At 38.9% G+C, this 25,534-nt stretch overlaps 1 protein-coding gene across 2 annotated transcripts in view; it reads left to right on the top strand.

Moving 5' to 3' along the window:
* ttyh2 (tweety family member 2) overlaps nucleotides 1-24,438 on the top strand; it is a 138,886-nt gene extending 114,448 nt beyond the window's left edge. For both annotated transcript variants that reach the window (XM_043714741.1, XM_043714740.1), the window contains exons 12-14: nucleotides 2,602-2,802; nucleotides 3,758-3,836; nucleotides 20,832-24,438. In XM_043714741.1, the coding sequence (XP_043570676.1) occupies nucleotides 2,602-2,802; nucleotides 3,758-3,836; nucleotides 20,832-20,912 (361 nt within the window). In that variant the 3' untranslated portion in view covers nucleotides 20,913-24,438. The remainder of the gene's footprint in view (nucleotides 1-2,601; nucleotides 2,803-3,757; nucleotides 3,837-20,831) is intronic.
* The last annotated feature ends 1,096 nt before the right edge of the window (nucleotides 24,439-25,534 follow it).

Genomic DNA, 25,534 nt, shown 5'->3' with positions numbered 1-25,534 from the left:
GGTGGAGGGAGTGCCACAAGGATCGGTGCTGGATCTACTGCTTTTTGTCATTTATGTAAATGATTTGGATGTGAACATAGAAGGTATAGTTAGTCATTTTGCAGTTTACACCAAAATTGGAGGTGGAGTGGATAGCAAAGAAGGTTACACCAAAATTGGAGGTGGAGTGGATAGCAAAGAAGGTTACCACAGAGTACAATGGAATCTTGATCAGATGGGCCAATGGGCTGAGGAGTGGCTATTGGAGTTTAATTTAGATAAATGCAAGGTGCTGCATTTTGGAAAAGCAAATCAGAGCAGGACTTATACACTTAATGGTCAGGTCCTGGGAATGTTGCTGAACAAAGAGACTTTGGAGTACAGGTTCATAGTTCCTTGAAAGTAGAGTCGCCAGTAGATAGGATATTGAAGAAGGCATTTAGTTTGCTTTCCTTTATGAATCAGAGCATCAAGTATAGCAGTTGGCAAGTCATGTTGTGGCTGTACAGGACATTGGTTAGTCCACTTTCGGCATATTGCTTGCAATCCTGGTCCTTCCTATTGGAAGAACATTATGAAACTTGAAAAGGTTAAGAAAAGATTTGCAAGGATGTTGCCAGGTTTGAGCTAGAGGGCGAGGTTAAATAAACTGGGGCTGTTTTCCCTGCAGAATCGGAGACTGAGGGGTGATCTTATAAAGGTTTATAAAACATTGAGGGGCATGGATAGAGTTAATAGATAAAGTCTTTTCCCTGAGGTGGGGAGTCCAGAACTAGAGGGCATAGGTTTAGGGTGAGAGGGGAAAGATATAAAAGGGACCTAAGGGGCAATTTTTTCACTCAGATAGAGGTGCGTGTATGGAATGAGCTGCCAGAGGAAGTGGTGGAGGCTGGTATAATTATAGCATTTTAAAGGCATTTGGATGGGTATATGAATAGGAATTTAGAGGAATATGGGCCAAATGCTGGCTAATGGGATTAGATTCGGTTGGGATATCTGGTCAGCATGGACGGGTTGGACCGAAGGGTCTGTTTCCATGCTGTACATCTCTATGACTCTATACGCCTTCTTGACCACCTTTTCCATTTATTTGGCCAATTTCAGGGAACCATGGATCTGTACACCCTTTGTATGTTGATGCTACTAAGGGTTCTGACATTTACGATATAGTTCCCTCCTGCATTGGATCTTCCAAAATGCATCACCTTGCATTTGTCCCAATTAAACCCCATCTGCTATTTCTCTGCCCAAACCTCTATATCCTGTTGTATCGTATGGCAATCTTCCTCAGTATCCACAGCTCCCCAATCTTCATCTGCAAGCTTACTGTTCAGGTTACCTATTACCTATTCTTGATCCGTATCTATTTACCCTCTCTTCTTTCATCTATTTATTCAATCTAAACCTGAAGGATGATACATTTCCTGTTTCAACTGCTATCCATTTCAATGATTTCCATGGGCTCAAGGCTCTTCATAAGGAAAGTTTCCTTGTTTTCTGTCTTACATCTCTCCTATATCAGCTTAAGGTTATAGTTCTCACCCTGATACCCCGACACTGACCAGAAACCATTTGCCTCTTCCATGTCTCAATCCCATCTTTGCACATTTGTGTCATACCATGGCCCAATTTGTGGTGTTTGGGGGAAAAGAAAACCAGTTGTTCTCAAGTCACTCTTCATATTTCTAGGAAACTGCAGTGAACCTGCACTGCACCTTCTCAAAAACCTCAACATCGTTCTGATAACTCAGTGCAGCACTCGACACATGAGCAGGCAAAGCAAATCGTGAGCAGGTTATCGTCAAATTTGCAGAAGAAATAACTCCACCCATCCTCTGAACTAAATACTATTGTGGTTAGCCCTGTTTTTTAAGTATCTCCAGTCAATATATTGCAACTTATTTCGAATATATGCAACATCTGGTTTTATAAGTTCAGAAAATCTTATTGCTGTTTTTATTGTAGAAAACAGTAGCACTTGAATTTTAATTTACTTAATGGACAGTAGAGTCATTTGATAGTGCAGTACTTGAATATTGCTGTTTAATGTTTTGACTTTGTTTCTTTATTTTTCCACTTCAATACTGAGAAGTCTGTAATGCTGAACACTTTAACTTGTATCTGTATCTTTCTACTTCTGCAATGAAAATGTTGTGCCTAGGTGTATTGTCCCTAAGAACCATGTGTGGTGGCATTGTACACTTTTCACTGTACTCTTGTACCCCTCACTTGAGTATATGTGACAATAAAATCTAAATCTATAAAATAGAAATCACATTTTTTGAAGCTTTTCATTTCTGCTCAGCAGGACAATTTTAAAGAATCACAGAAGTAAAATGAAACTTTTTAAAATACTTCATGAGCAGAGCACACTGATTGGCAAGTGAACTTAATCAGTGAAAATTAAAAAGCTTCAACAAACTACATTCTTTTAGTAATATTTGCTTCATAAGAAGTAAAATGAGCCATTGTGAAAGTTAAAAAAAGTGCATTTATATTTGGATGATGAAGTATAATTTATAACAGCCATATAAGTAAAAAGAACAATGATCGGAGTCTGTTCTTAGTAATGAGCTGGGGCAGCACAGCTGCTGGATTAAATGAGCTCCTTTTCTGTTTCAGAGATCGGGATTATGATGACATTGATGAGGCAGATCCTTTTAACCCTCAGGCCCGTCGCATTGCAGCCCATAACCCAACTCGAGGCCAAGTCCACAGTTTTTGCAGTTTCAACAGTAGTTTGGGCAGTCAGACCAGTCTCCATCCACCTGCAAACACAAACCCCAGTCAAACAGGCACCACAGCGCCTGCACCGGAATACATGTGAGTACAGAGACTGAACAAAATCTGGCTGGAGTCTTATCCTCCATTCCAATTCTTCCGGCTCGGAGGCACAGTGGTTAGTACTGCTGCCTCACAGTGCCAGAGACCCAGGTTCAATTCCCGCCTCAGGCAACTGTCTGTGTGGAGTTTGCACATTCTCCCCGTGTCTGCGTGGGTTTCCTCCTGGTGCTCCGGTTTCCTCCCACAGTCCAAAAATGTGCAGGTTAGCCGTAGTGTTAGGTGAAGGGGTAAATGTAGGGGAATGGGTCTGGGTGGGTTGCTTTTCGGAGGGTCGGTGTGGACTTGTTGGGCCGAAGGGCCTGTTTCCACACTGTAAGTAAGTAATCTAATCCGGTTTAAATACACATTCAGACTTTGTGTTAGTGCTGAAATGTGTTGTGTTCTATCATAAATGAGCAAACTATCTGACCATTTCAAGATATGTTACAGGTTGCAATTTTAGTTTCAAGTTTAATTCTGTGCTCACGTGTAGCACAATATACACGAAGACTGACTTGGAAAAAAAAGGTGGTATAATGACTTTAACTCCAATTTAAAACAGCCATTGACTGGAGCAGAAATTGATTTCCAATGTTTCTCAGTTAGAATGCATTATTCAATTAAAAAGATTTTGTTCCAACAAAACAAGAAATCTAGTATGTCTGATCATTATGAACACGGCAGTCTGTGGCATTGTCACTGGTCTTATTACTGGAAGTTAAATATATAATAAGAATTAATTGGTGCCATGTAAACTGCAATGACTAAAGGTTGTACTGTTAAATTTTCTACCTGTCCAGTGTCTTTTGCAGCAGATGGTGTATACATGAAACTTTTTTTGTAAACAGTTCAACAAAGCCATAATCATATTCAGGAACCATAACTGATAGTGTGATTCTGGAAATGTTTGTATTTACTATAAAAATTGTCACATAATTTCTATTCTCCCACACAGGAATAACACTGTGCTATTTGGTGGAAACCCTCGCTATGAAAATGTTCCGCTGATCGGAAGAAGTTCACCTCCACCTTCGGTACGTTGGGCATCTGGGACTGAAACATTTTTATGACCAACTTCATAATTTCCTTTTTCTCCTTGGTCCAGACCACAGGGTGCATTGGGCTGGTTGTAATCTTTAAGATAATATCTAACAAACTCACAACCAGAGAGTATTTTTATACAGTATACCAAACTGGACTGTGAAGGTATGATTTGTCAATTTCTTGATCATAAAAATACAAACAGTGAGCTATTTACTTCTACAGGCTATTCTAAAAATAACCATAGTGCAAATAATATTTGGTATATTTGTCATAAGATTTGGTTGGAGAATGGGTCAGGGTTAAGGAGACAATAAGGCGAATTGAAATGTACTATTGTGCAACATTGACTGACTCACAATCTGAAGGAAATGGGGTGAGGATCAGATAATGGCCTAAGCAAACTCCATTTCCTCTGAGTATGCTCTGTATCTCAAGTCGGGTTAATACACAGTCAGTAGTGAAGTGTATGGATCTAACTTTCTAGTTGTGGTCACCCAGCAGTCAATTTTTATTAAGGTAATTTTAGGGTAGTGTACTATATATGAACTCAGCATCCTTGTCTGAGAAGGTCAGGCTTCTGAGTTTTCCAGATTGAATGAGTTGCAGTGGTTGAATAGCTCACTGATGCTCTCTGTGCAGACTCAGGCATAAAGGTGTCTGAGCATCATGAAGCCCATGACCCCAGGATACATCGCTGCTTTCAAAATAGGAAAAAGGATGGGGAGGAATTCCACTATCTTTTCCTGAAAATAATACAAATTTTTGTACTTACTGGCTTGTAGCTTTATCACTGTGGCAATGTATGTAATGGCCAGACATAGTAAACAGCATCTTATGGAAAATAATGGTGGCGATCATTTAATACATCAGTTGACTCTCATTGAAAGTAATTAAGTATACATGTGGAGAGAAAAGGTGACTTTTTAGTGTCAAAGCACATCTGCCAATTTTTCTAAGGATTTAGTTTCAAAAGTATTGAATTACGTGAATGGTGTACTTAATATTTTTTGTAATGATCTAATTTAGTTAGAATTCACTTCCTTATTGGAAATTGGACCAGATGGTAAATGGTCTTCAATTAGCTTTTATTTCCCTCCTTCAGCAGCACAATTGACAACTCAACGAAAAGTGTCAGTGCAAGTTCATCGTAAATTCCTTGTCCATGTAGTGAAACGTTGCTGCCAGTAAATGGCGCTGTTGTATTGCTGTAACATGACATACTGTCAATGGTTGTCACCAGCACTTTGTCACTCACAGAGTCAGTTCCCTTTGGGAGTTTCAGTTTAATTTCCAGGCTCACTCAATGATGCAAGAAGTAAAGTGTATTGAACAGTTTCATCAATCCATGTTACTTTACCCTATTTTGCTTACACAATTTTTTCAAAGTCCTATTCTTCAAGGTTGAGATTGGTGTGATAATGATGACCGGGGTATATGGAGTACAGGTATAGAGACTAAGTCAATGCCCATCTTTAACACATATCCACATTTGTGTGGTTCCAGAACAATCTAAATGTAAGAAGTTGGACAGATTGGGTAGCTCTTTTGGACAGCCAGCACAGGCACAACAGATTAAGTTAGAACCTTTTGCACAATATGATTTTATAATAATCATAACTAAGCAAGGTGGAATGAAACCAAGATACTTCTGAAATAATTCCACAGAGGCTGGTATGCCATCACCAAGTCACCCTTTATTTACATGTGGAAAGTCCTTGACGGTGATCCAGATTCCTCAGAGCCAGCTCTCAAGAGTGTCAGGATGTCTGACACTTTGTTTATATCTGTCAGCCAGGGCTCTCTGATTGGACCAAATTAACAGCCCCAGTGAGGGAGCTCATATTCTATGAGATCCAACTGGCTGACTTCAGTACAATCACTACAACTTCCACTGATGGAAGAAGGAGAAGACAGTGATGGTGGAGGGTTGTTTTTCAAACTGAAGGCCTATGACCAGCGGTGTGCTGCAATGATCCACTGCTTTTTATCATTTGTATAAATGATTTGGGTGTGAATATAGGAGGAATGGTTAGTAAGTTTGCAGATGATACCAAAATTGGAGGTGTAGTGGACAGTGAAGAAGACTATTTTAGAGTATATTGAGACCTTGATTAGATGGGCCAAAGGGCTGAGGAATGGCAGATGGAGTTTAATTTAGATAAATGTGAGGTGTTGCATTTTGGTAAGGCAGATCAGGCCAGGACTTATACACTTAACGGTAGGGTTCTGGGGAGTGTTGCCAAACAAAGGTACCTAGGGGTGCAGGATCCTAGTTCCTTGCAGGTCTGAGTCACAGGTAGATGGAGTAGTGAAAGGTTTGGTACACTTTCCTTTATTGGTGAATCCATTGAGTATAGGAGTTGAGATGTCATTGGTTGGGCCACTTCTGGAATACGACATTTAATTCTGGTCTCTATGCTATAGAAAAGATGTTGCTAAACTTGAAAGAATGCAGAAAACAGTTCAAGGATGTTGCCAGCATTTAAGCTATTGGGCGAGGCTGTATGGGCTGGGGCTATTTTCCCTGAAACACCAGAGGCTAAGAGGTGACCTTACAGAAGTTTATGAAATCATAAGGGGCGTTGATAGGATGAATAGTCAAGGTCTTTTTCCCAGGATAGTGGAGTCCAAAGCGAGAGGGCATAGGTTTAGGGTGAAAGGGGAAAGGTATAAAAGTGACCTGAATGGCAACTTTTTCACGCAGAGGGTGGTGCGTGTATGGAATGACCTGCCAGGGGAAGTGGTGAAGGCAGGTACAATCACAGCATTTAAAAGACATCTGAATGGGTATGTGAATAGGAAGGGTTTAGAGGGATATGGGCCAAATGCTGGCAAGTGCGACTTGGTGAATTTAGAATATCTGGCCAGTGTGGATGAGTTGGACTAAAGGGTTTGTTTCCATGCTGTACAGCTCTGTGAATCTAAGCTTACATTAGAATGTGTGCTTTTGTGGCATGTATCTCCCTTAATGATTATCTATAGAACAACATTGTCACATTGTTAGAAACCGGACCTTCCTCCCTTCCCTTTACATAGAACATAGAAAAGCACAGCTCATAACAGGCCCTTTGGCCCGCGATGTTGTATCAAGGTTTAATCCTAATGTAAAATATAATAACTTAACCTATGCACCCCTTAACTCATTGCTATCCATGTGCATGTCCAGCAGTCACTTAAATGTCCCCAGTGACTCTGCTTCCACCACCACCGCTGGCAACGCATTCCATGCATTCACAACTCTCTGTGTAAAGAACCTACCTCTGACGTCTCCTTCACACCTTCCTCCTAATATCTTCAAACTATGACTCATCGTACCAGTCAATCCTGCCCCTGGGAAAAGTCTCTGGCTATTGACTCTATCTATTCCACTCATTATTTTGTACACCTCATCAGGTCTCCTCTCTTCCTCTTTTTCTCTCCAGAGAGAAAAGTCCGAGCTTATTTACCTTTTCTTCATAAGGCAAGTCCTTCAGTCCAGGCAGCATTCTGGTAAACTTTCTTTGCACCCTCTCCAAAGCCTCTGTATCTTTCCTACAGTAGGGCAACCAGAACTGGACAAAATATTCCAAGTGTGGTCTCACCAGGGACTTGTAGAGCTGTAGCAAAACCTTGCGGCTCTTAAACTCAGTCCCCCTGTTAATGAAAGCCAAAATATCATATGCTTTCTTAACAACCCTATCCACTTGGGTGGCAACTTTGAGGGATCGATGTACTTTCACACCCAGATCCCTCTGTTCCTCCTTTGTTGAATATTGCATGTTAAGACGAGAAAGTATATCTTAATGCTTATATGAGTGTTTTCTAATTGCCAACACACAGGATGTACAGTGGATTAGGATGTGCAGTTATATTTTGGTAGGGTTCACCAGGCTTAGAACCTGGGTAGGTTAAGCTCCGTGCAGTCAGGAAGGATAGTTGATGGTGAGGCATAGCTGGAGTGAGTATATATTTTGGGGACTTTGGAGGGAGTGTGGGATTTTGGGGCAGAGGGGAAGAGGTACTTTATGCCTTTTTTTTGGCTCATTGTTTGCAAGGTTTATTTTTAACCAGGATAATGTTAAGCTGAGGATCAGTGGGTCAGCTCAGAACAAAGAGTAATATCACAGAAAAACTGTAAGTTCATTGGTTGGTAATAGCTACTAATTTGATGATCTATTATAGTTACTTCCAGATTAAAGGCAAATGGGAGAAATGTTTACAGATTGCAAACTAAAAGACCAGTAGGAAATTTCTTAAAAATAAAGAAATTAAGAATTAAGTAAACAAAACAGATGCAGGGCCAGGCGATGTCTTCTATCTGTATGATGTGGGAGCTGATAGACCCTGTTGTGGCTCCTAGTGACGACTCCTAGTAGCGAGTATTGGTTGCTTGAGGAACTCAGGCTTAGAGTTGACGAGCAGTAATTTAAGCTTTGGATACGTGACACATCAGGGAGGGCTTAAAAATGTGTCGCTGGAAAAGCGCAGCAGGTCAGGCAGCATCAAAGGAACAGGAGAATCAACGTTTCGGGCATAAGCCCTTCTTCAGGGAGGGGGAAAGAGTTACCTGGACACTCTGTTTCAGGAGGCAGTCACACCGCCTAGATTATGTACCTGGAATTTGATCAATGGTCACTGACAGGAGGGTGTGACTATGAACGAGGCATGTAGATGGAACTGGGAGGTAGTGCTGAAGGAACCTCAGCCCTTGATTTTATTTAACAGGTTTGAGAGTCTTCCTCCCTGTGTGGATGAGAGCAGGGACTGTAGAGGAGGATGAGTAAACTTGCCATAGTGCCATAGTACAGAAAGCCATTTAAGAGAGGGAACAAAAGAAACATTTTGTAATCAGGGATAGTATAACCAGGAGAATAGACATTGTTCTCCGTGGCCTATGGAATCCTGAAGACGGTGTTGTCTACCTGATGCCCAGGTTCAGGATATCTCATCAGGGCTGCAGAGGAACTTGGGATGGGAGGGGAAAAGTCCAGTTGTCATGGTCTATGTAGGTACCAACAACATAGGTAGAAAGAGGAAAGAGGTTCTGCTCATGGGACTAAATCAAAAGAAATAAGAAGATAATAATGTCTGAATTGCTCCCTGAGCCATGAGTGAATTGACACAGGGTCAACAAGATTAAAGAGTTAAATACATGGCTCAAAGATTGGTGTGGGAGAAACAGGTTTGAATTCATGGGACCGGTGCTGAGAAAGGAGGGAGCTGTTCCAATGAGACAGGGTCTACCCGAATCATGCTGGGACCAGAGTCCTTGGAAATTGCACAATGCAGGCTGTGGATAGGGCTTTGACCTAAATAATGGTGGGATTACCTTGTCAGTAAGAAATGAAATGAAATTGTTGGCAAGAAGTGATAAAGGTTGGAAGGTGCAGAATGCGTGTGGAATGAGAAACTACAAAGGAAAGAAATGACCTGATGGGAGTTATGTACAGGTCTCCTAACAGTAGCCAGGATGTAGGGCAGCAAGTAAATCATAGAATCCCTACAGTGTGGAAGCAGCCCATCAAGTCCACACTGACACTCTAAAGAGCATCCCACCCAAGCTCAACCCCTCGCCTTACCTATCACTGTAACCCTACATTACTCATGGTTAATTTATCTAGCCTGCACATCTTTAGACTGTGGGAAACATGCAAACCCCACACAGACAGTTACCTGAGGAATTGAATAGATCCCTGGTGCTGTGAGGCAGCTGTGCTATTCACTGAGCCACTGTGCCACTCTGGAAATCAGGAGATAGAAAAAAAACACTTAAGAAAGGCACTATTACACCAATCGGGGGACTTCAAAATGCAGGTGCACTGGGAAAGTCAGGTTGGTAGCAGATCCCAAGAAAAGGAATTTGTGGAATGTCTTCATAATGGTCTTTGAAGCAGTTTGACGCACAAGCAGTTCTGAATTTGGTGGTGGGTACTGAGGCAGACTTCATCAGGGAGCTGAAGGTGAAAGAACCACTAAGTGGCAGTGACCATAATGTGATAAAATCCACCTTGCAGTTTGAGATGGAGAAGCTGAATTCAGGTATTACAATTGAGCAAATGTAACTACTAGGACATGAGGGAGGAGCTGGCCAGGGTGATTTGCAAGGGGAGCCAAGCAGGGGAAGATGTCGGAACAGCAATGGCAGGAGTTTCTGGGGTAATTGGGGAGGCACAGCAGAACAAAAGGGAGGGCAAGGCAACTGTAAAGGACAAGAGAAATCAGGGACAGTATAAAAGTTAAAGAAAAACCATACAGCATGCTGAAAATTTGTGGGAAGACAAAGGACTGGAACACCTTTAAAATCCAGCAGAGGAAGACTAAAAAAAAGTTAAAGGGAGAAGACAAAATATGGGGTTTAGCTATCTAGTAATATAAAAGAAAGATGCAGTTCTTTTAGATATGTAAAAGATAAGAGAGAGACAAGAGTGGACATTGGACTGTTGTAAAATGAGGCTGGAGTAGTAGTAATGGGGAACAAGGAAATGGCAGGGGAACTGAATAGATACTTTTCATCATTCACCAGTGCGTACCAGAACTTTGAGATTCAGGGAGCAGAGGTGAGTTTAGTGACCATCACTGAGGAGAAAGTGCTGAAAGGTCTGAAGGTGAATAAATCTCAACAGACCAGATGGACTGCATTGCAGTGTTCTGAAGGAGATAGCTGAGGAGATTGTAGAATAAAATAATATAGCAATTTATTGTCACTTGTATTTATGAAAATACAGTGATATGTGTGTATACGTTGCCACAATTCGGCATAATTTTAATTACAGAAATTAGAAAAGGAAATAACTCGGACAAAGTTCATCTTTTGTTCCCTCTATGGCTCTTGGTTTAATGGAGTGGCTACAGGATGCGGCCACTAAAGCAAGGATTTCTGGACCAGACCCACGAATTTGCAACCGCTGGAGCCACTGCATCGCCGCCCTAGCCAGGAGGAACAGACCAACCCCACCAATGATGAAGCCTTCATTAAAGCCGTGGCCACTGTGGCCATGAGGAATGGACATCTGGATCCACCACGCTACTGCAGCCTGAGCAGGCCCTCGCAACTGCCTTCCTCACTGCAGCTAGAAAAAGAGAAAAGATGGACTTTTATACAAAATGAAGAAACCAAACAAAAAAAAACTAAGAATGTGGCCGGCCAGGTGTGTGGGAGCGTACTGGCACAGAGCACTTCCTACCCTGCCACGGCCATCTTGAACAATCATTGTAGAATCATTGGTTGTGATCTTTCAGGAATCACTGGAGTCAGGGAGGGATGTAGAGGACTGGAAAATGGCTCATGAACACTACTGTTTAAGAAAGGAGGGAAGCAGAAGATGGGAAATTATAGGCTGGTTAGCCTGATTTCAGTCATTGGTAAAGATTTTAGAGACTGCGGAGAACTTAGAAATGTCTGGTAAAGTAGGACTGAATCAGCCTAGCTTCATCAAGAGGAGGTCATGCCTGACAAATCTGTTTGAATTCTTTGAGGAGGTAATGAGCAAATTAGACAAAGGAGAACAAGTGGATGTGATTATTTGGATTTCTATGCCTTTGACAAGGTGCCAGAAAGGAGGTTGCTAAATAAGACCTGGACACATGGTGTGAGGGCAAGCTACTTGCATGAACAGAGAATGAGCTGACTGTCAGAAGGTAGAATGGGGTCAAAGAAATCTTTTTCAGGATGACAGCCGGTGACTTGTAGAATTCCACAGGAGTCAGTGTTGGGACCGAAGCTGTTCACATTGTACATTAACAATCTGAACAAAGGAACTGAGGGCAAATATAGGTGGAAATAGGCTGTATTCCTGGTGAAAGGCTTTTGCCCAAAACGTCGATTTTCCTGCTCCTCAGATGCTGCCTGAACTGCTGTGCTTTTCCAGCACCACTCTAATCTAGGTGGAAGTAGTGTTGAGGAGGTGGGGAGGCTGCAGAAGGACTTGGACAGGCTAAGACAGTTAGCAAAAAAATGGCAGATGAAACTCAATATGGGAAAACATGAGGTTATGGACTTTGACGGGAAGAATAGAGGCATAGATTATTTTATCAATGGGGAAAGGTGTCTGAAATCTGAAGCACAAAGGGACTTAGGAATCCTACACAGGATTCTTTAAAGATTAACATGTAGGTTCAATTGGCAATTAGGAAGACAAATGCAATGTTAGCATTCATTTTGAAGGGGCGAGATTATAAGAGCAGGAATATACTTTGCAAGAATTGTAACAAACACTACATTGGACAAACAGGCAGAAAACTAGCCACCAGGATATATGAACATCAACGAACCGCAAAAAGATATGACCCATTCTCCGTAGTATCGTTACATATGGATGAGGAAGGACACCACTTCCACCGGGACAACACATCCATCCTAGGACAAGCCAAACAGAGTCACGCACGAGAATTCCTAGAAGCATGGCACTACAACTGGAACTCTATCAACAAACACCACTGACTTGGATCCCATTCACCACTCCCTGAGAAAAAGAACAGGAAATGATGTCACCACAGGAAATGATATCATCAACCTAAGGAAACTCAAACACATAAATAGAAAGTGGGCTATACAACCAGTGCCTCATCCTAAGGCTCACTGAAGATGTTACCTAGTATGGTGATGAAACGTCTGAAAACGAACCTTCCAGCTCAGCAAGCAAACCTACATCCAGCAGGAATATATTGCTGAGTCTATATAAGGCGCTGAGTCGAAAAGTGTGGCACTGGAAAAGCACAGCAGATCAGGCAGCATCCTAGAAGCAGGAGAGTCGATGTTTTGGGCATAAGCCCTTCCTCAGGAATGTGGAGAAGGACTTATGCCCGAAACATCAACTATCCTGTTCCTCAGATGATGCCTGACTTACTGTGGTTTTCCAATACAGCACTTTTTGACTCTGATCTTCAGCATCTGCAATCCTCACTTTCTCCTATATAGAGTTCTGGTCAGACCACATTTAGAATATTGTGAACAGTTTTGGGCCACACGTCTAAGGAACGAGGGGGTCTAGAAAAGATTTACAAGAATGGTCCTGAGGATTAGGGCATGTCATATGAGGAGGGGTTGAGGACTCTGGGTCTGTACTCAATGGAGTTTAGATGGTTGAGATGGATTTTGATTGAGATTTACAGAATACTGAGAAGCCTGGATAGAATGGATACAAAGAAGATGTTTACATTAGTAGGAGAGACTAGGATCCCAAAGAGACAGCCTCAGGAATGACCCTTTCGAGCAGAGATGAGGAGGAATTTTTTTCAGAGGGTGATTAATCTGTGAAATTCATTGCCGCAGAAGGTTGTGGAAACTCAGTCACTCTGTTTATTTAAGACAGAAATAGGTAGTTTTTTGATTAGTAAGGGCATCACATGTTACATGGAGGAGGCAGGAGAGTGGGTTTGAGAAACATATCAGCCATAATTGAATGGCGAAGCAGACTCAGTGGGCTGAGCGCCTAATTCTACTCCTATATCTTATGGTCTAATTTCAGCTGTAATAACCTCACATCAGCCCTGACTTTGTCAAATACCTTGTTAACCCCAGCACGGAGAACAAGGTATCACAATGTAAATTTGACTTCCAGTTCTGCCATCCTGCCCGAGTTTGAGTGGCATTGTGTCAACTCCAGTTTGGTTTCATAGTGAAAGGTTGCTGTGCTGTTGCTTTTTCATGAGCACAGTTTTTTAATCATTTTATTTTGTGCACATTTTGAGATCAGTGACTTTTTAATTGAAGCAAAATCTTGTTTTTAACAATAGAATTTTCTGCATATATTAAAGATACTTTGAAAATATATTTCCATTTTAAGATTGAGGAATACTCCATGCATTCAAGCTGCATTCTGTTATTGATTGTGGTGTACTAATACTGGTTGTAAAACTGATATTTCATCTTTTCTTTTGACTGAGTTTTGGAGCTGAAATGTGAGTGATTTAAAACAGTAAGTTTTCAATATTTGTGGATTTGAGTATGTTCATTCACCTTTTGTTTCATTCCTATCCAGTTGTCTGTTGATATTTAACTCCATGTTCTGTGTTGTTTTGTCCAACTTCATGGTTATTTGTTGGATTCAATGTGTTGTAATAAGTAGAAGCAACAAGGTTTGAATTCAGCGTGAAAACTTGTACTTGGCTTTGAATCATTTAGTTTTTATTTTCTTTTCTTATTCAAATACCTCATACACCATAGAGGCTTGACCAATCTTGTTTTGCTTCTAGGAATAATGTACTTTTCATGTTTTAATAAACATGTTACACATTATCTTACTTACCAATAATCTCTAAAGATTATGCTGACTGTGTCAATTCTCCTCCTTTTCCCAAGTTCAGAAAGCTTCTCCGAATTGTCAGTCTTACAGTCAGTTCCTGCCGAATTTTTTAAAAATTATTTTTATATGGCATTTAATTGTCTTGTAAACTAATAAAATGTCCATGTTTGCAGGTAGGTTTTACCTCTAGATGCAAAATCTACTTGGAAGGATCAACTTTCATGTAATGGGAGCACTCTCAGCTCTGAATCAAAAGTTCATGAGGACATAACCTTACTTAACACTTGAGCGCTGCATTGACTGAGTGCTACGTGGTTTTGAGATTGCTTTGTTCAGATGAAACATTAAGCCAAGGTTCCATACAGTCTCTCATGGATGCTTAAGGTCTTGATCTTATTGAAAGGAGATTAATGGATTTTTACTGGTATCATGGTTAATACATATCTCTCAACATCAGTAAAACAAATGAGTCTAGGTCAGTTACTTTAAGACGGAAGAAGCATCTGATTCTCCTGAACAATATTTGGTCAAATTAACATGAAATTTAGCAGCCCTCACATTTCAGTGTCAGCAATCTTAACCTTTTTAGGTCAGTTGTTTTCAATACCAGAAGTATACTGTTCTGGGTCACTGCAGTCTCATGCAAGCACAATTTCAGATCATATCAAGTGTTATTTAATTTTATGATCTGAAACAATTTCATGTCCCATGACACTTGCAAGGTGTCTTATATTACCTGGCATTTATGAATTTTGAATGTTGCTGATGAACAGTTGTGAAACTGTAGGCTGCTCTAGTAGAGTTGGTAATAACTACAATAAAAATAAAATTCTGTTACTGTTGGAACTAGGAAGTAAAAAGAGAAAATGCTGGAGAAGCTCAGCGTCTACGGAGAGAGAAACAGATTTAATGCTTCAAATCTGATGTGACTCTTCTGCAGAACCAACTGATATCAGCTAAGATTCCTTAACAAATAAATTTATTCAACAAACTCTACTGGTAGCATTGATAACTTTAATAATGTCAATACCAATGTGAGATGTTCAAAATATCTGATTTCCTATATTTTTGTTTCTGAAGAAGCATGCCTTAATGATGCTTCTAAGTTCTTGAAGTCTACCAATTGATTGCAGATATTTAACAATGTTGAATTGAATTGAATTGAATTGAATTGAATTAGCTTTATTGTCATATGTGTGCACATGCGTACGGCGAAAAGTTTACAAGTTGCCTGTTATGGTACCATGTTATGTCCAAAGATACCTAGGCACAGATTCTTGAGTACAAATTCTTAGGGAAAAAAAACCCTAGAAAAATAAAGAAATAAGAAGTCTAGCATTACAGACCTTCAAAAGTACAAAATCATAGTAATACATTAAAAAATAAAGAGATACAAAAGTTCAGAATATGTCCTTCCACAATATCACAATGTAGCAGGCAGTTTCTAACAGAATATAGCAGTATCATTCTTTACACTTGTCTGTGTCTCCCAGAAATCATTTTAAGCCCTTATTATCAACTTATTATGCACTTATTATCAACAGTGCATATTTGAAGGTTAATGAATTATTCAAAAACATCAAAACAAGAAAAAGTAGCAAAGCATGATTTTTTCGAAATCCATCTTAGAAAACATAATCTAACTGTACAGAACTTATATAAAAGCAGGAAAGTGTGTGCATTGCAACAATAACAATGTAAATGCATTGAATGTCCTGGAGAAATTATCCTGTTGCACTCAACCCACAATCTGACCTAGGTCTTGGCAACACTGCACCTGACTCAGGCCGTGGAATATCTTGCGGTCTGGTTCTTTTTTTTCTAGGTAACAGGACATCAAGCTGCTCCATCACTGTTGTAATTTAGCCCGCTTGAATTGCTGCACTGGCACATTTGTCCAACACTGCCACCCTGCTCTATTCATTGACCTTCTCACATTTTCTGTTTGACTCATTCCATTTCCAGGCCTGTAACTTGGATAGTCTTTGAACAAAATTAGTGGAGAGAAATATTCCTTTTCAAACTATTTGACAAATCTTTAACTAGTTGCAAAACCACCTTAGAGTATTTAGTTAAGTACAATATTGACAGTCAATTATCAACAGAATTGTAGACCAGTGAGCCTTACTTCAGCTAAGGTTAAGTTGTTGAAGGGGATTCTGAGGGATAAGATTTACATGCATTTGGAAAAGGAGGGAATGATTAGGTATAGTCAACATGGCTTTGTGCATGGGAAATCATGTCTCATTAACATGATTTTGTGTTTTTTGAAGAGGTGACAAAACAAATTGATGAAGACAGAGTGGTAGACATTGTCTACATGGACGTCAATGAAGCATTTGACAAGGTTCCACATGGCAGGTTGATTAGTAATATTAGATATCATGGGATCCAGGCATGCTAGCCAATTTGATACAAAATTGGCTTGAATATAGGAGACAGATGGTAGTGGTAGAGGGTTACTTTTTGAACTGGAGGCCTGTGACCCGCAGTGTGTGACAAGGATCATTGCTGGGTCCAATGCTTTTTGTCATTTATATAAATGATTTGGATGTGAATATGAGAGGCATGGTTAGTGAGTTTGAAGATGATACAAAAATAGTTGGTGTAGTGGACACTGAAGATGATTATCTCAGAGTACAATGGGACTTTGTTCAGATGGGCCAATGGGCCAAGGAGTGGCTGATGCAGTTTAATTTAGATAAATGTGAGGTGTTGCATTTTGGTAAAGCAAACCAGGGCAGCACTTACGCATTAAATGCTAGGACCCTGGGGATTTTTGGTGAACAAAGAGATCTAGGGGAGTAGATGCATAGTTACTTGAAAGTGGAGTTGCAGGTAGACGGAGGGGAGGTTGTGAAGAAGGCATTTGGCATGCTTGCCTTCATTGGTCGGAACATGGGGTATAGGAGTTTGGATGTTATATGTTGGCTGTATAGGACAATATTGTGCTCCTTTTGGAATACTGTGTGCAATTCTGCTCATCCTTCTATCGAAAAGATGTTGTTAGACTTGAGAGTGTGCAGGAAAGATTTACAAGGATTTTGCCGGGACTGGAGAATTTGAGTTATCAGGAGAGGCTGAATAGGGTGGGGGTTTTATCCCTGGAGTGTTGGAGGCTGAGGAGTGACCTTATAGAGGTTTATAAAGTCATTAGGGGCATGGATAGGGTGAATAGCCAAGGTCTTTGTCTTAGGGTGGGGGAGCCCAAAACTAGAGGGCATAGGTTTAAGGTGAGAGGGGAAAGATTTAAATAGGACCTGTGGGGTAGATTTTTCATGCAGAGGGTGGTGTATTAATAGAATGAGCTGCCAGAGGAGGGGGTGGAGCCAGGTGCCATTAAAGCATTTAAGTGAATAGGAAGGGTTGAGAGAGACATGGGCCAAGTGCTGGCAAATAGGACTAGGTCAAACTGAGTTGTCTGTTTGGGGCAGACAAGTTGGGTGGAAGGATCTGTTTCTGTGCTGTATGACTCAACTTAACAATTGCTTTAACTAATTACAATTCAAATACCTTTTCAGCAGAAACTTTTATGAGAAATGCAATTCTACAAGGAGCTTATTTGACTTGATTGAAAGTTTTATAGAAAGCATTAGGGAAGAACAACTTGCCTGTGCTTTCAAGATAGTGAAATACTGATTAAAAGACATTAGTGACTACCCGTTAATGTAAGTGGAAGTTCAATCATCTCCATCTTACTTTGTTTTAAATAATCCATGCAATGTAAGGAAGAAAAAAAGACTTTGAAAGATTTTGAAAAAATTGAAACTGAAGAAGTGAAGTACCCATGGCCCAATATAATCCTCTGAAGCATAATTGCACCCCAATTGAAACAGTTTACTTCTCTTTGTGTATGGAAATACATACATAGAAATATATATATAAAAAGTTTCCATACTTATTTATATCTCCTTTTAGAACAAATATTTTAGAAGTCTCCCCATTGAAAACTCACTCCTATACACCATTGGCTATTTAGAATGTGGATAAGGGCCACCAATGTCTTAAATATGGTTTTTGCATTCTGCCAAAGATTGTAAGATTTTGTCTCAAACTTGATTTCTTTGGGTTGTTTTATTTGTAACGTAAACAGTTGTGTAGATGAGATGTCAGAAGTAATAGCTCGGTGTTTGCTTTCATTGTATTTGTAATCTGCCACCTGTATGGAAGTAGTAATGCAGTAATTGTATCACTATGTTCTTCCAATCCAGTTGTTTTGTGATAGGAAACAACTACAAGGTGGTGAGAAGCCTCAAGGAAATCAGTTTGGTTTTCCATTTATTTTCCTTAAGTTATCATTCTTAAATCATCACTTTTGTTACAATAGGTTTGTTTCTTGTAGACCTTTGGGCAAGTACTTCCATTTTCATGTTGTACGAAAATATTCTCATAGTTTTGACTTGTGCTTGATGCTGTTCTGATGTGTCACAGATGATCAAGTTCTGGATCTCAAGACTTTATTAGTCTGCTCAACTATTTTCAAACTCATGAAACTGTTCAACTGATTCCTTTTATGGTTTCTTACTGATAATGATTGCACAATGTTCAGCACCATTTGTGACTCAACAGATAATGAAGCAGTCCATGTCCAAATGCAACAAGGCCTGGACAATTCCAGGCTTGAGTTGACAAGTGGCAAATAACATTCATGCCACAAAAATGCCAGACAAAGACTAGAGTCAGAGAGATGTACAGCATGGAAACAGACCCTTCAATCCAACTCGTCCATGCTGATCAGATATCCCAACTCTATCTAGTCCCATCTGCCAGCACCCAGCCCATATCCTCCAAACCCTTCTTATTCATAGACCCATCCAGATGCCTTTTAAATGTTGCAATTATACTAGCCTCCATCATTTCCTCATTCCAGACACAAACACCCTCTGCCTGAAAAAGATAACCGTTAGATCTCTTTTATATCTTCCCCGTCTCACCCTAACCCTATGCCTACTTCCAAAAAGACAGAATCTAATCAACATCCCTTGACATTCAATAACATTACCATCTCTGAATCCTTCATTATCAACACCTTAGGGGTTACCATTGACCAGAAACAGAACTGGACAAGCCATCTAAATATCTGAGGCTACAAGAGCAGGTCAGAGGCTATAAATCTTGCTGAGAGTAACTCACTTCCTGACTCTCCAAAGGCTGTCCATCATCTACACGGGGACAAGTTCAGAGTGTGATGAAACACTCCCATTTGACTGTTGAGTGCAGCTTCAAAAAACACTCAAAAAAAGCTTTACACCATCCAAGATAAATCAACCCTTTTGATTGGCACCACATTCACAAACATCCAATCCTTCCATTGTTGAAGCTTGATGCAGCAATGTGTACCATCTATAAGATACACTGCAGACATTTTCCAAGGCTCCTGAGATAGCATATTCCAAATCTCTGGCCACCTTCATTTAGAAGGACAAAGACAGCGGATTCATGGGAATACCATTACTTGCAACTTCCCTTTCAAGCCCACAACATCCTGACTTGGGAATATATTGCTGTTCCTGCAGTATCACTGGTTCAAACTCCTGGAACTGCCTCCCTAATTGCATTGTGGGTTTACTTACAGCAAATGGATTGCAGCAGCTCACCACCACCTCTCAAGGGCAACTAGGAATGGGCAATAAATGCCCACATACCATGAATGAATAAAGAAAGTATGGAATCAGCTCCATAATTGAAGCTTTCATGCCTACAGTCTTCTGTGGAAACAAATAATCTTTTCCTGACAGATGATTATGTAAACAATTAAATGTATGAACAAGAAACAATGGGATGTCACTCAGTCCTTCACGTCTTCTCTGCCATTCAGTAATATCAGGGCTAATCTGATTATAACCTCAATTCTGCATTCCTGAGTATCTCCAAAAATCTTTCATCCCTAATCTATCTGCCTCTGCTTTAAAAATATTCAAAATTTCTGCATCCAATAGCTTTTGAGGAAGGGAATTCCAAAGATTCTGATGACCCCTTATTTTTAAATCTAGTTATAAATTACAGGAGGATTGCTGATTATTAATGTGATAATGCACAATTTCCTAATTTAATCTGAATACCTTTATCCATTAAAAAGTACATTGTAAAATTATACATAATTAATAATTAGAATATAATAAAAGAATCTTATTTTTGTACATTTCTAATTTACATGATGATTCATAGCTAACTCATCCTTGTGTACAATAATAGTTTCAGTGAAAGATCCAGCTTGCTTTACAATGATCTGTAAGATACCTTACAATTCTCTCGTAAAATGAGATTAGATGATCAATTAGTACTGAATGCAGTTATTTGTCACGACATTGGAACTTATCCTGGCATTCCACTGACATTTATATTTATCCTGTCCTGTTCTGTTCTGTTTTTTTCCCTCATGTCTCCACTTCCAACTCTCATGTGGGTTCTGTGAACAGCTATTCAGTCATAGCAATTAAAGAAGGTGGTTCCTTTTGTGCATTTTCCTTCGACGTTCCATGATGAAATGCTGTTGTGAATGTTCCATCCACCACTCGGAATGTTTTATAAACCAATCTCTTTGTGATGCTATTCTGTGATCCCTGAATTCAAAAATGTGCTTTTTTAAAAAAAAAGTCACATTATGTTGCTTATTCCTTGTTCCTCTGTAGACTTGTATGAAACATATGTTATTTCAGATTCCAGTGCTATTTCTTCATGTGCCTTTCTGAGTTTGAATTTGTTAGTGAAAATGTTGACATGAAGGGCTTTCTTACTGTGTTTTTCTTTTCTCTCTTCTAGTACACTCCCAGTATGAGAGCCACCTACCTTGCAGTGAGTGAAGAACCTACTCGAATTTATGGAAATGTTTGTCCTGTTTAGCAATTACACTGCTCTTCATAACAGAGTTCAAGATTCCTTATTGCCAGCTAAAATATGTTGTTCTGGCTAAAGCTCTTTCTCACTCTGTGAAGTTTGAAGTGATGATTACCACTTGGGAGCAATATAGAATTGTTGAAGATTGATGCTGTCATGCTATCAAATGGATTTTCTAAGTTTTGGTGCTCAACATGACGGTTAAACTCAATGCTGGAGGTTACATCTGAAAATAATGCAATGTTTTTGAGTACCATTCTTATTGGAGGCTTAGTGTATAACTGGTGTGTACTAAGGTGTTGAATTTAAATTGACTAGCAATTAGAATCTGACATAAGAAGTGCCTTGTAAAATGGACAGATTTTAAAATGAAATGGTTATAAGTTTGAACATGACATCCAAGGTGCCTAACTCTGAACTGAGTTGTGAAATTGATTCTAGGGCTGTGAATTACCTGAATATTACTTGCATATAACTGTTGGAATGGTGTAGTTCATTTCACTCTTAAGCAGCCTATATAGTGCACTTCAGTTTTATTTAAACACTGCATCTCCGAGAAAAGCAGAACTAATCCAACCTGCTGAATTGATGATGCTGTTGGTTTGATTTATTTTGACTAATTGCAAAGTAGGGTTGACTGATCATTGACAAATCTATGACTAGGATTGTCACATCTTTTCAGGAGGATCAATAAGAATTGGCTCTTACAGAAAGCCATATTGGAGATGGGACTGGCAGAAAATTAGGACAAATTTGTTTTACAAAAATAAATTAAAATCTCATTACTCGATGGTTCTTTCAGAAGTTCAGTCTGGTGTGAATTTTGTTCAGAGTAATTTAAGTGCTCAATCCCATCTCTTGCTTGATGATGACATCCAAACTCCCACTGAAATCACTTATGATAAATATGAAAAGCACAGGCATGATATATAACCTACAATTTATGATTAGCAACAAAATATTTCAGTTGGTTTACACAACACCGGAATGGCATTTTTCCAGTACAACGGCCAAATTTATTGTCAGATATATGAAGCTCCAGATTTAAATTGTCAATTTTCAGTGTCTTCTATGATACAACTTCACGATAGTTTACCAACTCAAATTGCCTGATACCATCATTATGGTATGAATGCCATTTATAGCTTCTTTCTTCCAGGTCTGTTATCTCCCTAATTGACCAGCAGGTTCTTCCTGCATATTTTCTTAAACTCAACAAACTAAAAGTGGCCTCCTGTGTTGTGCTGTGTGGAGCAAGTATAATATTAAGCTATCACATTCCATGTATAATTTACAATTAAAGGAGCGGCTGTAGTTTAAAATACGCGTGTACCCCAGTGAAGTGGTTTTGGATGTAATTTATTTTCCAAACATTAAGAAACTTAACTTGTTTATTGAATCCTTGATCACATTCCTCAGGGAATGTGTCGAGAACAGCTTTTCCTCATTAGTTGTGTACTTATATTTCAGTGATCTATTTATGAGGAGCAATACTTTTTTGAGCAAATGTTATATAATCTGACTGGAACCCTGTCTATATTGGTGGAACCAACAAAAATAATGTCCTCTAATCTTCTGTCTGAGGAACAAAATAGCTACTTTTGAGCTACTTTGAGGTTGTGTTATGAATACATTCTGTGCCTGAAGTATGCATTTCACAAAACACAGCTTAAAGTGAGATTTGAAGCCAAATCATTGGAAAAGTTGACGAAAGTAAAAGTATAATTTTATCCAATTTCTAATTTGAATGGGGGGAATGATGCTGTTTTGACATTCTTTGAATAATTACTCACTTAATGGTTTCTCGGTTATACCAGCAATTATTCTAAATTTCTCTAAATTAACATCATAAGTTTCCAGTAATGAAATTGCTACATGCTTTGGGAGAACTATCCATACTACTGGTAATGGTGAGATCAGTCAAAAAGATACCTCAAAGCTGCAAAAGAGCTCTCTCAAATCAAACCCATTCAGTCAACAATAATGGTTATATGAATAGAAAAACATTTTAATGGTCATGTATTTTTGCTTTTATTATATAGATGTAGTGTTAGTAATAGTTAATTTAGATGCATGAAATTTTATTGTTGTGCCATCAATAATCATTGTGTTACTATATGATTACAACATATAGAATTACTGCAGTACTAAGGGACTTTAAAACAAAACTTGCTTCAAGTCTATTTGATTAATTATTTTGTCAAATTAGCCCCTAAAAAATTATATGGTGGGTAAAATGAAGAACTTTGAAGCTAACATTGGTCAGTGTACATCAAATGACTAATAGACATCACCTGTCTTTGCATTCTTGTGAAAAACTAATTAATTACTTCATTTAATTTATTGCACTCCAAAAAAACGTTAACTTTGTCTTCAAAGTTTGAGATTTAAGGTAAAAATGCACAATTCAAAAGACATTTGTGAATATACAAACATGCGTAATTTTCCCTTCAACAGGTGTAGTAGGACTAAATTGCTATGAAATCAAGGGGACAATATTTATCTTTGCTTTTGGAACTGCCTTTACACTCTGATCTAATGAGACCTTGTATTACCTACAGAACACATATAATTAATGGAATCTATTATAATGCTGTTGCAAAGGATTTTGCCCTTCCAGAATAGAGACAAAAGATTTTTTTTCCCCTTATTGAAAGGTACTGATTCATAGGAATACCATGCAAAGTTCAACTACTGTATACTTTTTCTCTACTAATGAATCTTTTGTGACTTGCTTTGGATGAAATGTACAAAAAATGTAAGATACCATTTCGATTTTCATAGTGTTTGACTGCATGATGAACAAAAGTAAGGTTTATATGTTACCAACTCATTAATTTCAACAAGAAATGAGTTCTTACAGGTTAATACTTTTAACATGTTTTGAGACATTCAGTTTCACTATATAGACTGAAAAACATGTACTAAAACCAGGCTTTTTTTTTGTGAAATGGCACTTTTTTTCCTGCTATACAATTTCTTGTGAAATTGGAAAAGAAACACAAAATGCAAACAAAAAGTATCATGAAATACTGTTTTGTGATTTAACACTGGAAAATTATCTCAAAATCAAACAGTGGACAAGTGGTCAGATTTCAATAAGATTCAATTAACAAAACCAACTTATATTTTTGGCTAGATCCATCTCAGGGATGAGCGATGAACTTTGCTTATCATGAGCACTATTAAGAATTATGCAGGAATTGAAGTGTTTGGAATCCAGTCTATTTAATGCTGAGTAGCTAGAAGAAAGTTACAAAGTAAAGCTGTCACTTCAGTGTTGGAATGCAAAAGTTGATAGACCATTGGAATTGATGAGATACATTAATCTCTGATAAGATACTCTCATTTTATACTGTGTACTTAATTTCAATTTAGGTTTTTTAATAACACAATTTTTGTAAATGTATTGAATTATGTCAACACTGTTCTCAAGGTATTGGATTAGGATTTTTTTATTCTGTGCAAAGAAGTAACTGTGTTGCAATGAAATATGTAACTACTGTATACAGAATAAATTATTGATTTTCAATAAACAGTTCATCTTCATTATATTGCAAGGTTCAGACTGTAAATTAATGAAAAGCTAATGCGCAGACTTATTAAAAAGATTAATTAGTATAGTCTTGATTTAAGCATAATAAATCTTCAAAATGTTTGGCACTTCTGGATTATTTGACCCCAAATGTATGGCAGCCTTTGACAGACAAATTCTCCTTTATGCTCCATGACACTCACTGTAATGAGGTTAGATGAAGGCCTTGGGAAGAAGCACTTATGGGACATGAACAACTACTTAAGAAACTTAGAATCCTGCATTGAGTAGCTCATTTCTTGCTTACTCAAAGCTGGTGTCCATTTGCTACAAGGCACAAGTCAGGAATGTGATGCAATATTTCCAATTATCTGGATGAACACAACACCAACGATGCTCACATCATCCACACCAGAGTTTTATACAACTGCATCATGACCTCAGGACTCCGGAACTCAATTCCTCTACCTATAAAAGCCAGTACGCCATATGCCTTCCTCACCGCACTATTAACCTTGGTGGCAACTTTCAGAGATCTGTGTACATGGACACCAAGATCCCTCTGCTCATCCACACTACCAAGTATCCGACCATTAGCCCAGTACCCCATCTTTTTGTTGTTCTTCCCAAAGTGAATCACCTCACACTTAGCTAGATGATACACACAGTACTAGCAGTGTGTATCATCTAGAAAATGCAGTGCAGATTTCCACCATAACTCCTTCAATAGCATATTTCAAGCCTGGGACCACTACTATTTGAAAAAACAAGGCAACAGATGCTTGGGAACACTGTCAACTGCAAATTCATCTCCCAGCCACATTTGATTCCGACTTTAAAAAAATTGTTGTTCCTTCAGTCTCAGTGGGTCAAACTTCTGAACCTCTCTTTCTAATAGAACTGTGGGTCTACCTACCTACATCACATGGACTGCAGCTTTTTTCAAAACTTGTAACCTCAAGTTACAAGCCATCACCTCAGGAGAATTAGAGATGGGTAATAAAAAAAACAAATTAATTAAAAATAAATGGATTATTTTTGTCATTATCTTTTTCCCATAACTGGTATTTACATTAAATGGAAGGGCTGTGGC

This window comes from Chiloscyllium plagiosum, chromosome 24 (assembly GCF_004010195.1).
Source record: "Chiloscyllium plagiosum isolate BGI_BamShark_2017 chromosome 24, ASM401019v2, whole genome shotgun sequence".
In the NCBI taxonomy this organism is placed as follows: Eukaryota; Metazoa; Chordata; class Chondrichthyes; order Orectolobiformes; family Hemiscylliidae; genus Chiloscyllium; species Chiloscyllium plagiosum.
Note: the sequence above shows the minus strand (reverse complement) of the source record. Positions and strands in the feature narration are given on the sequence as shown.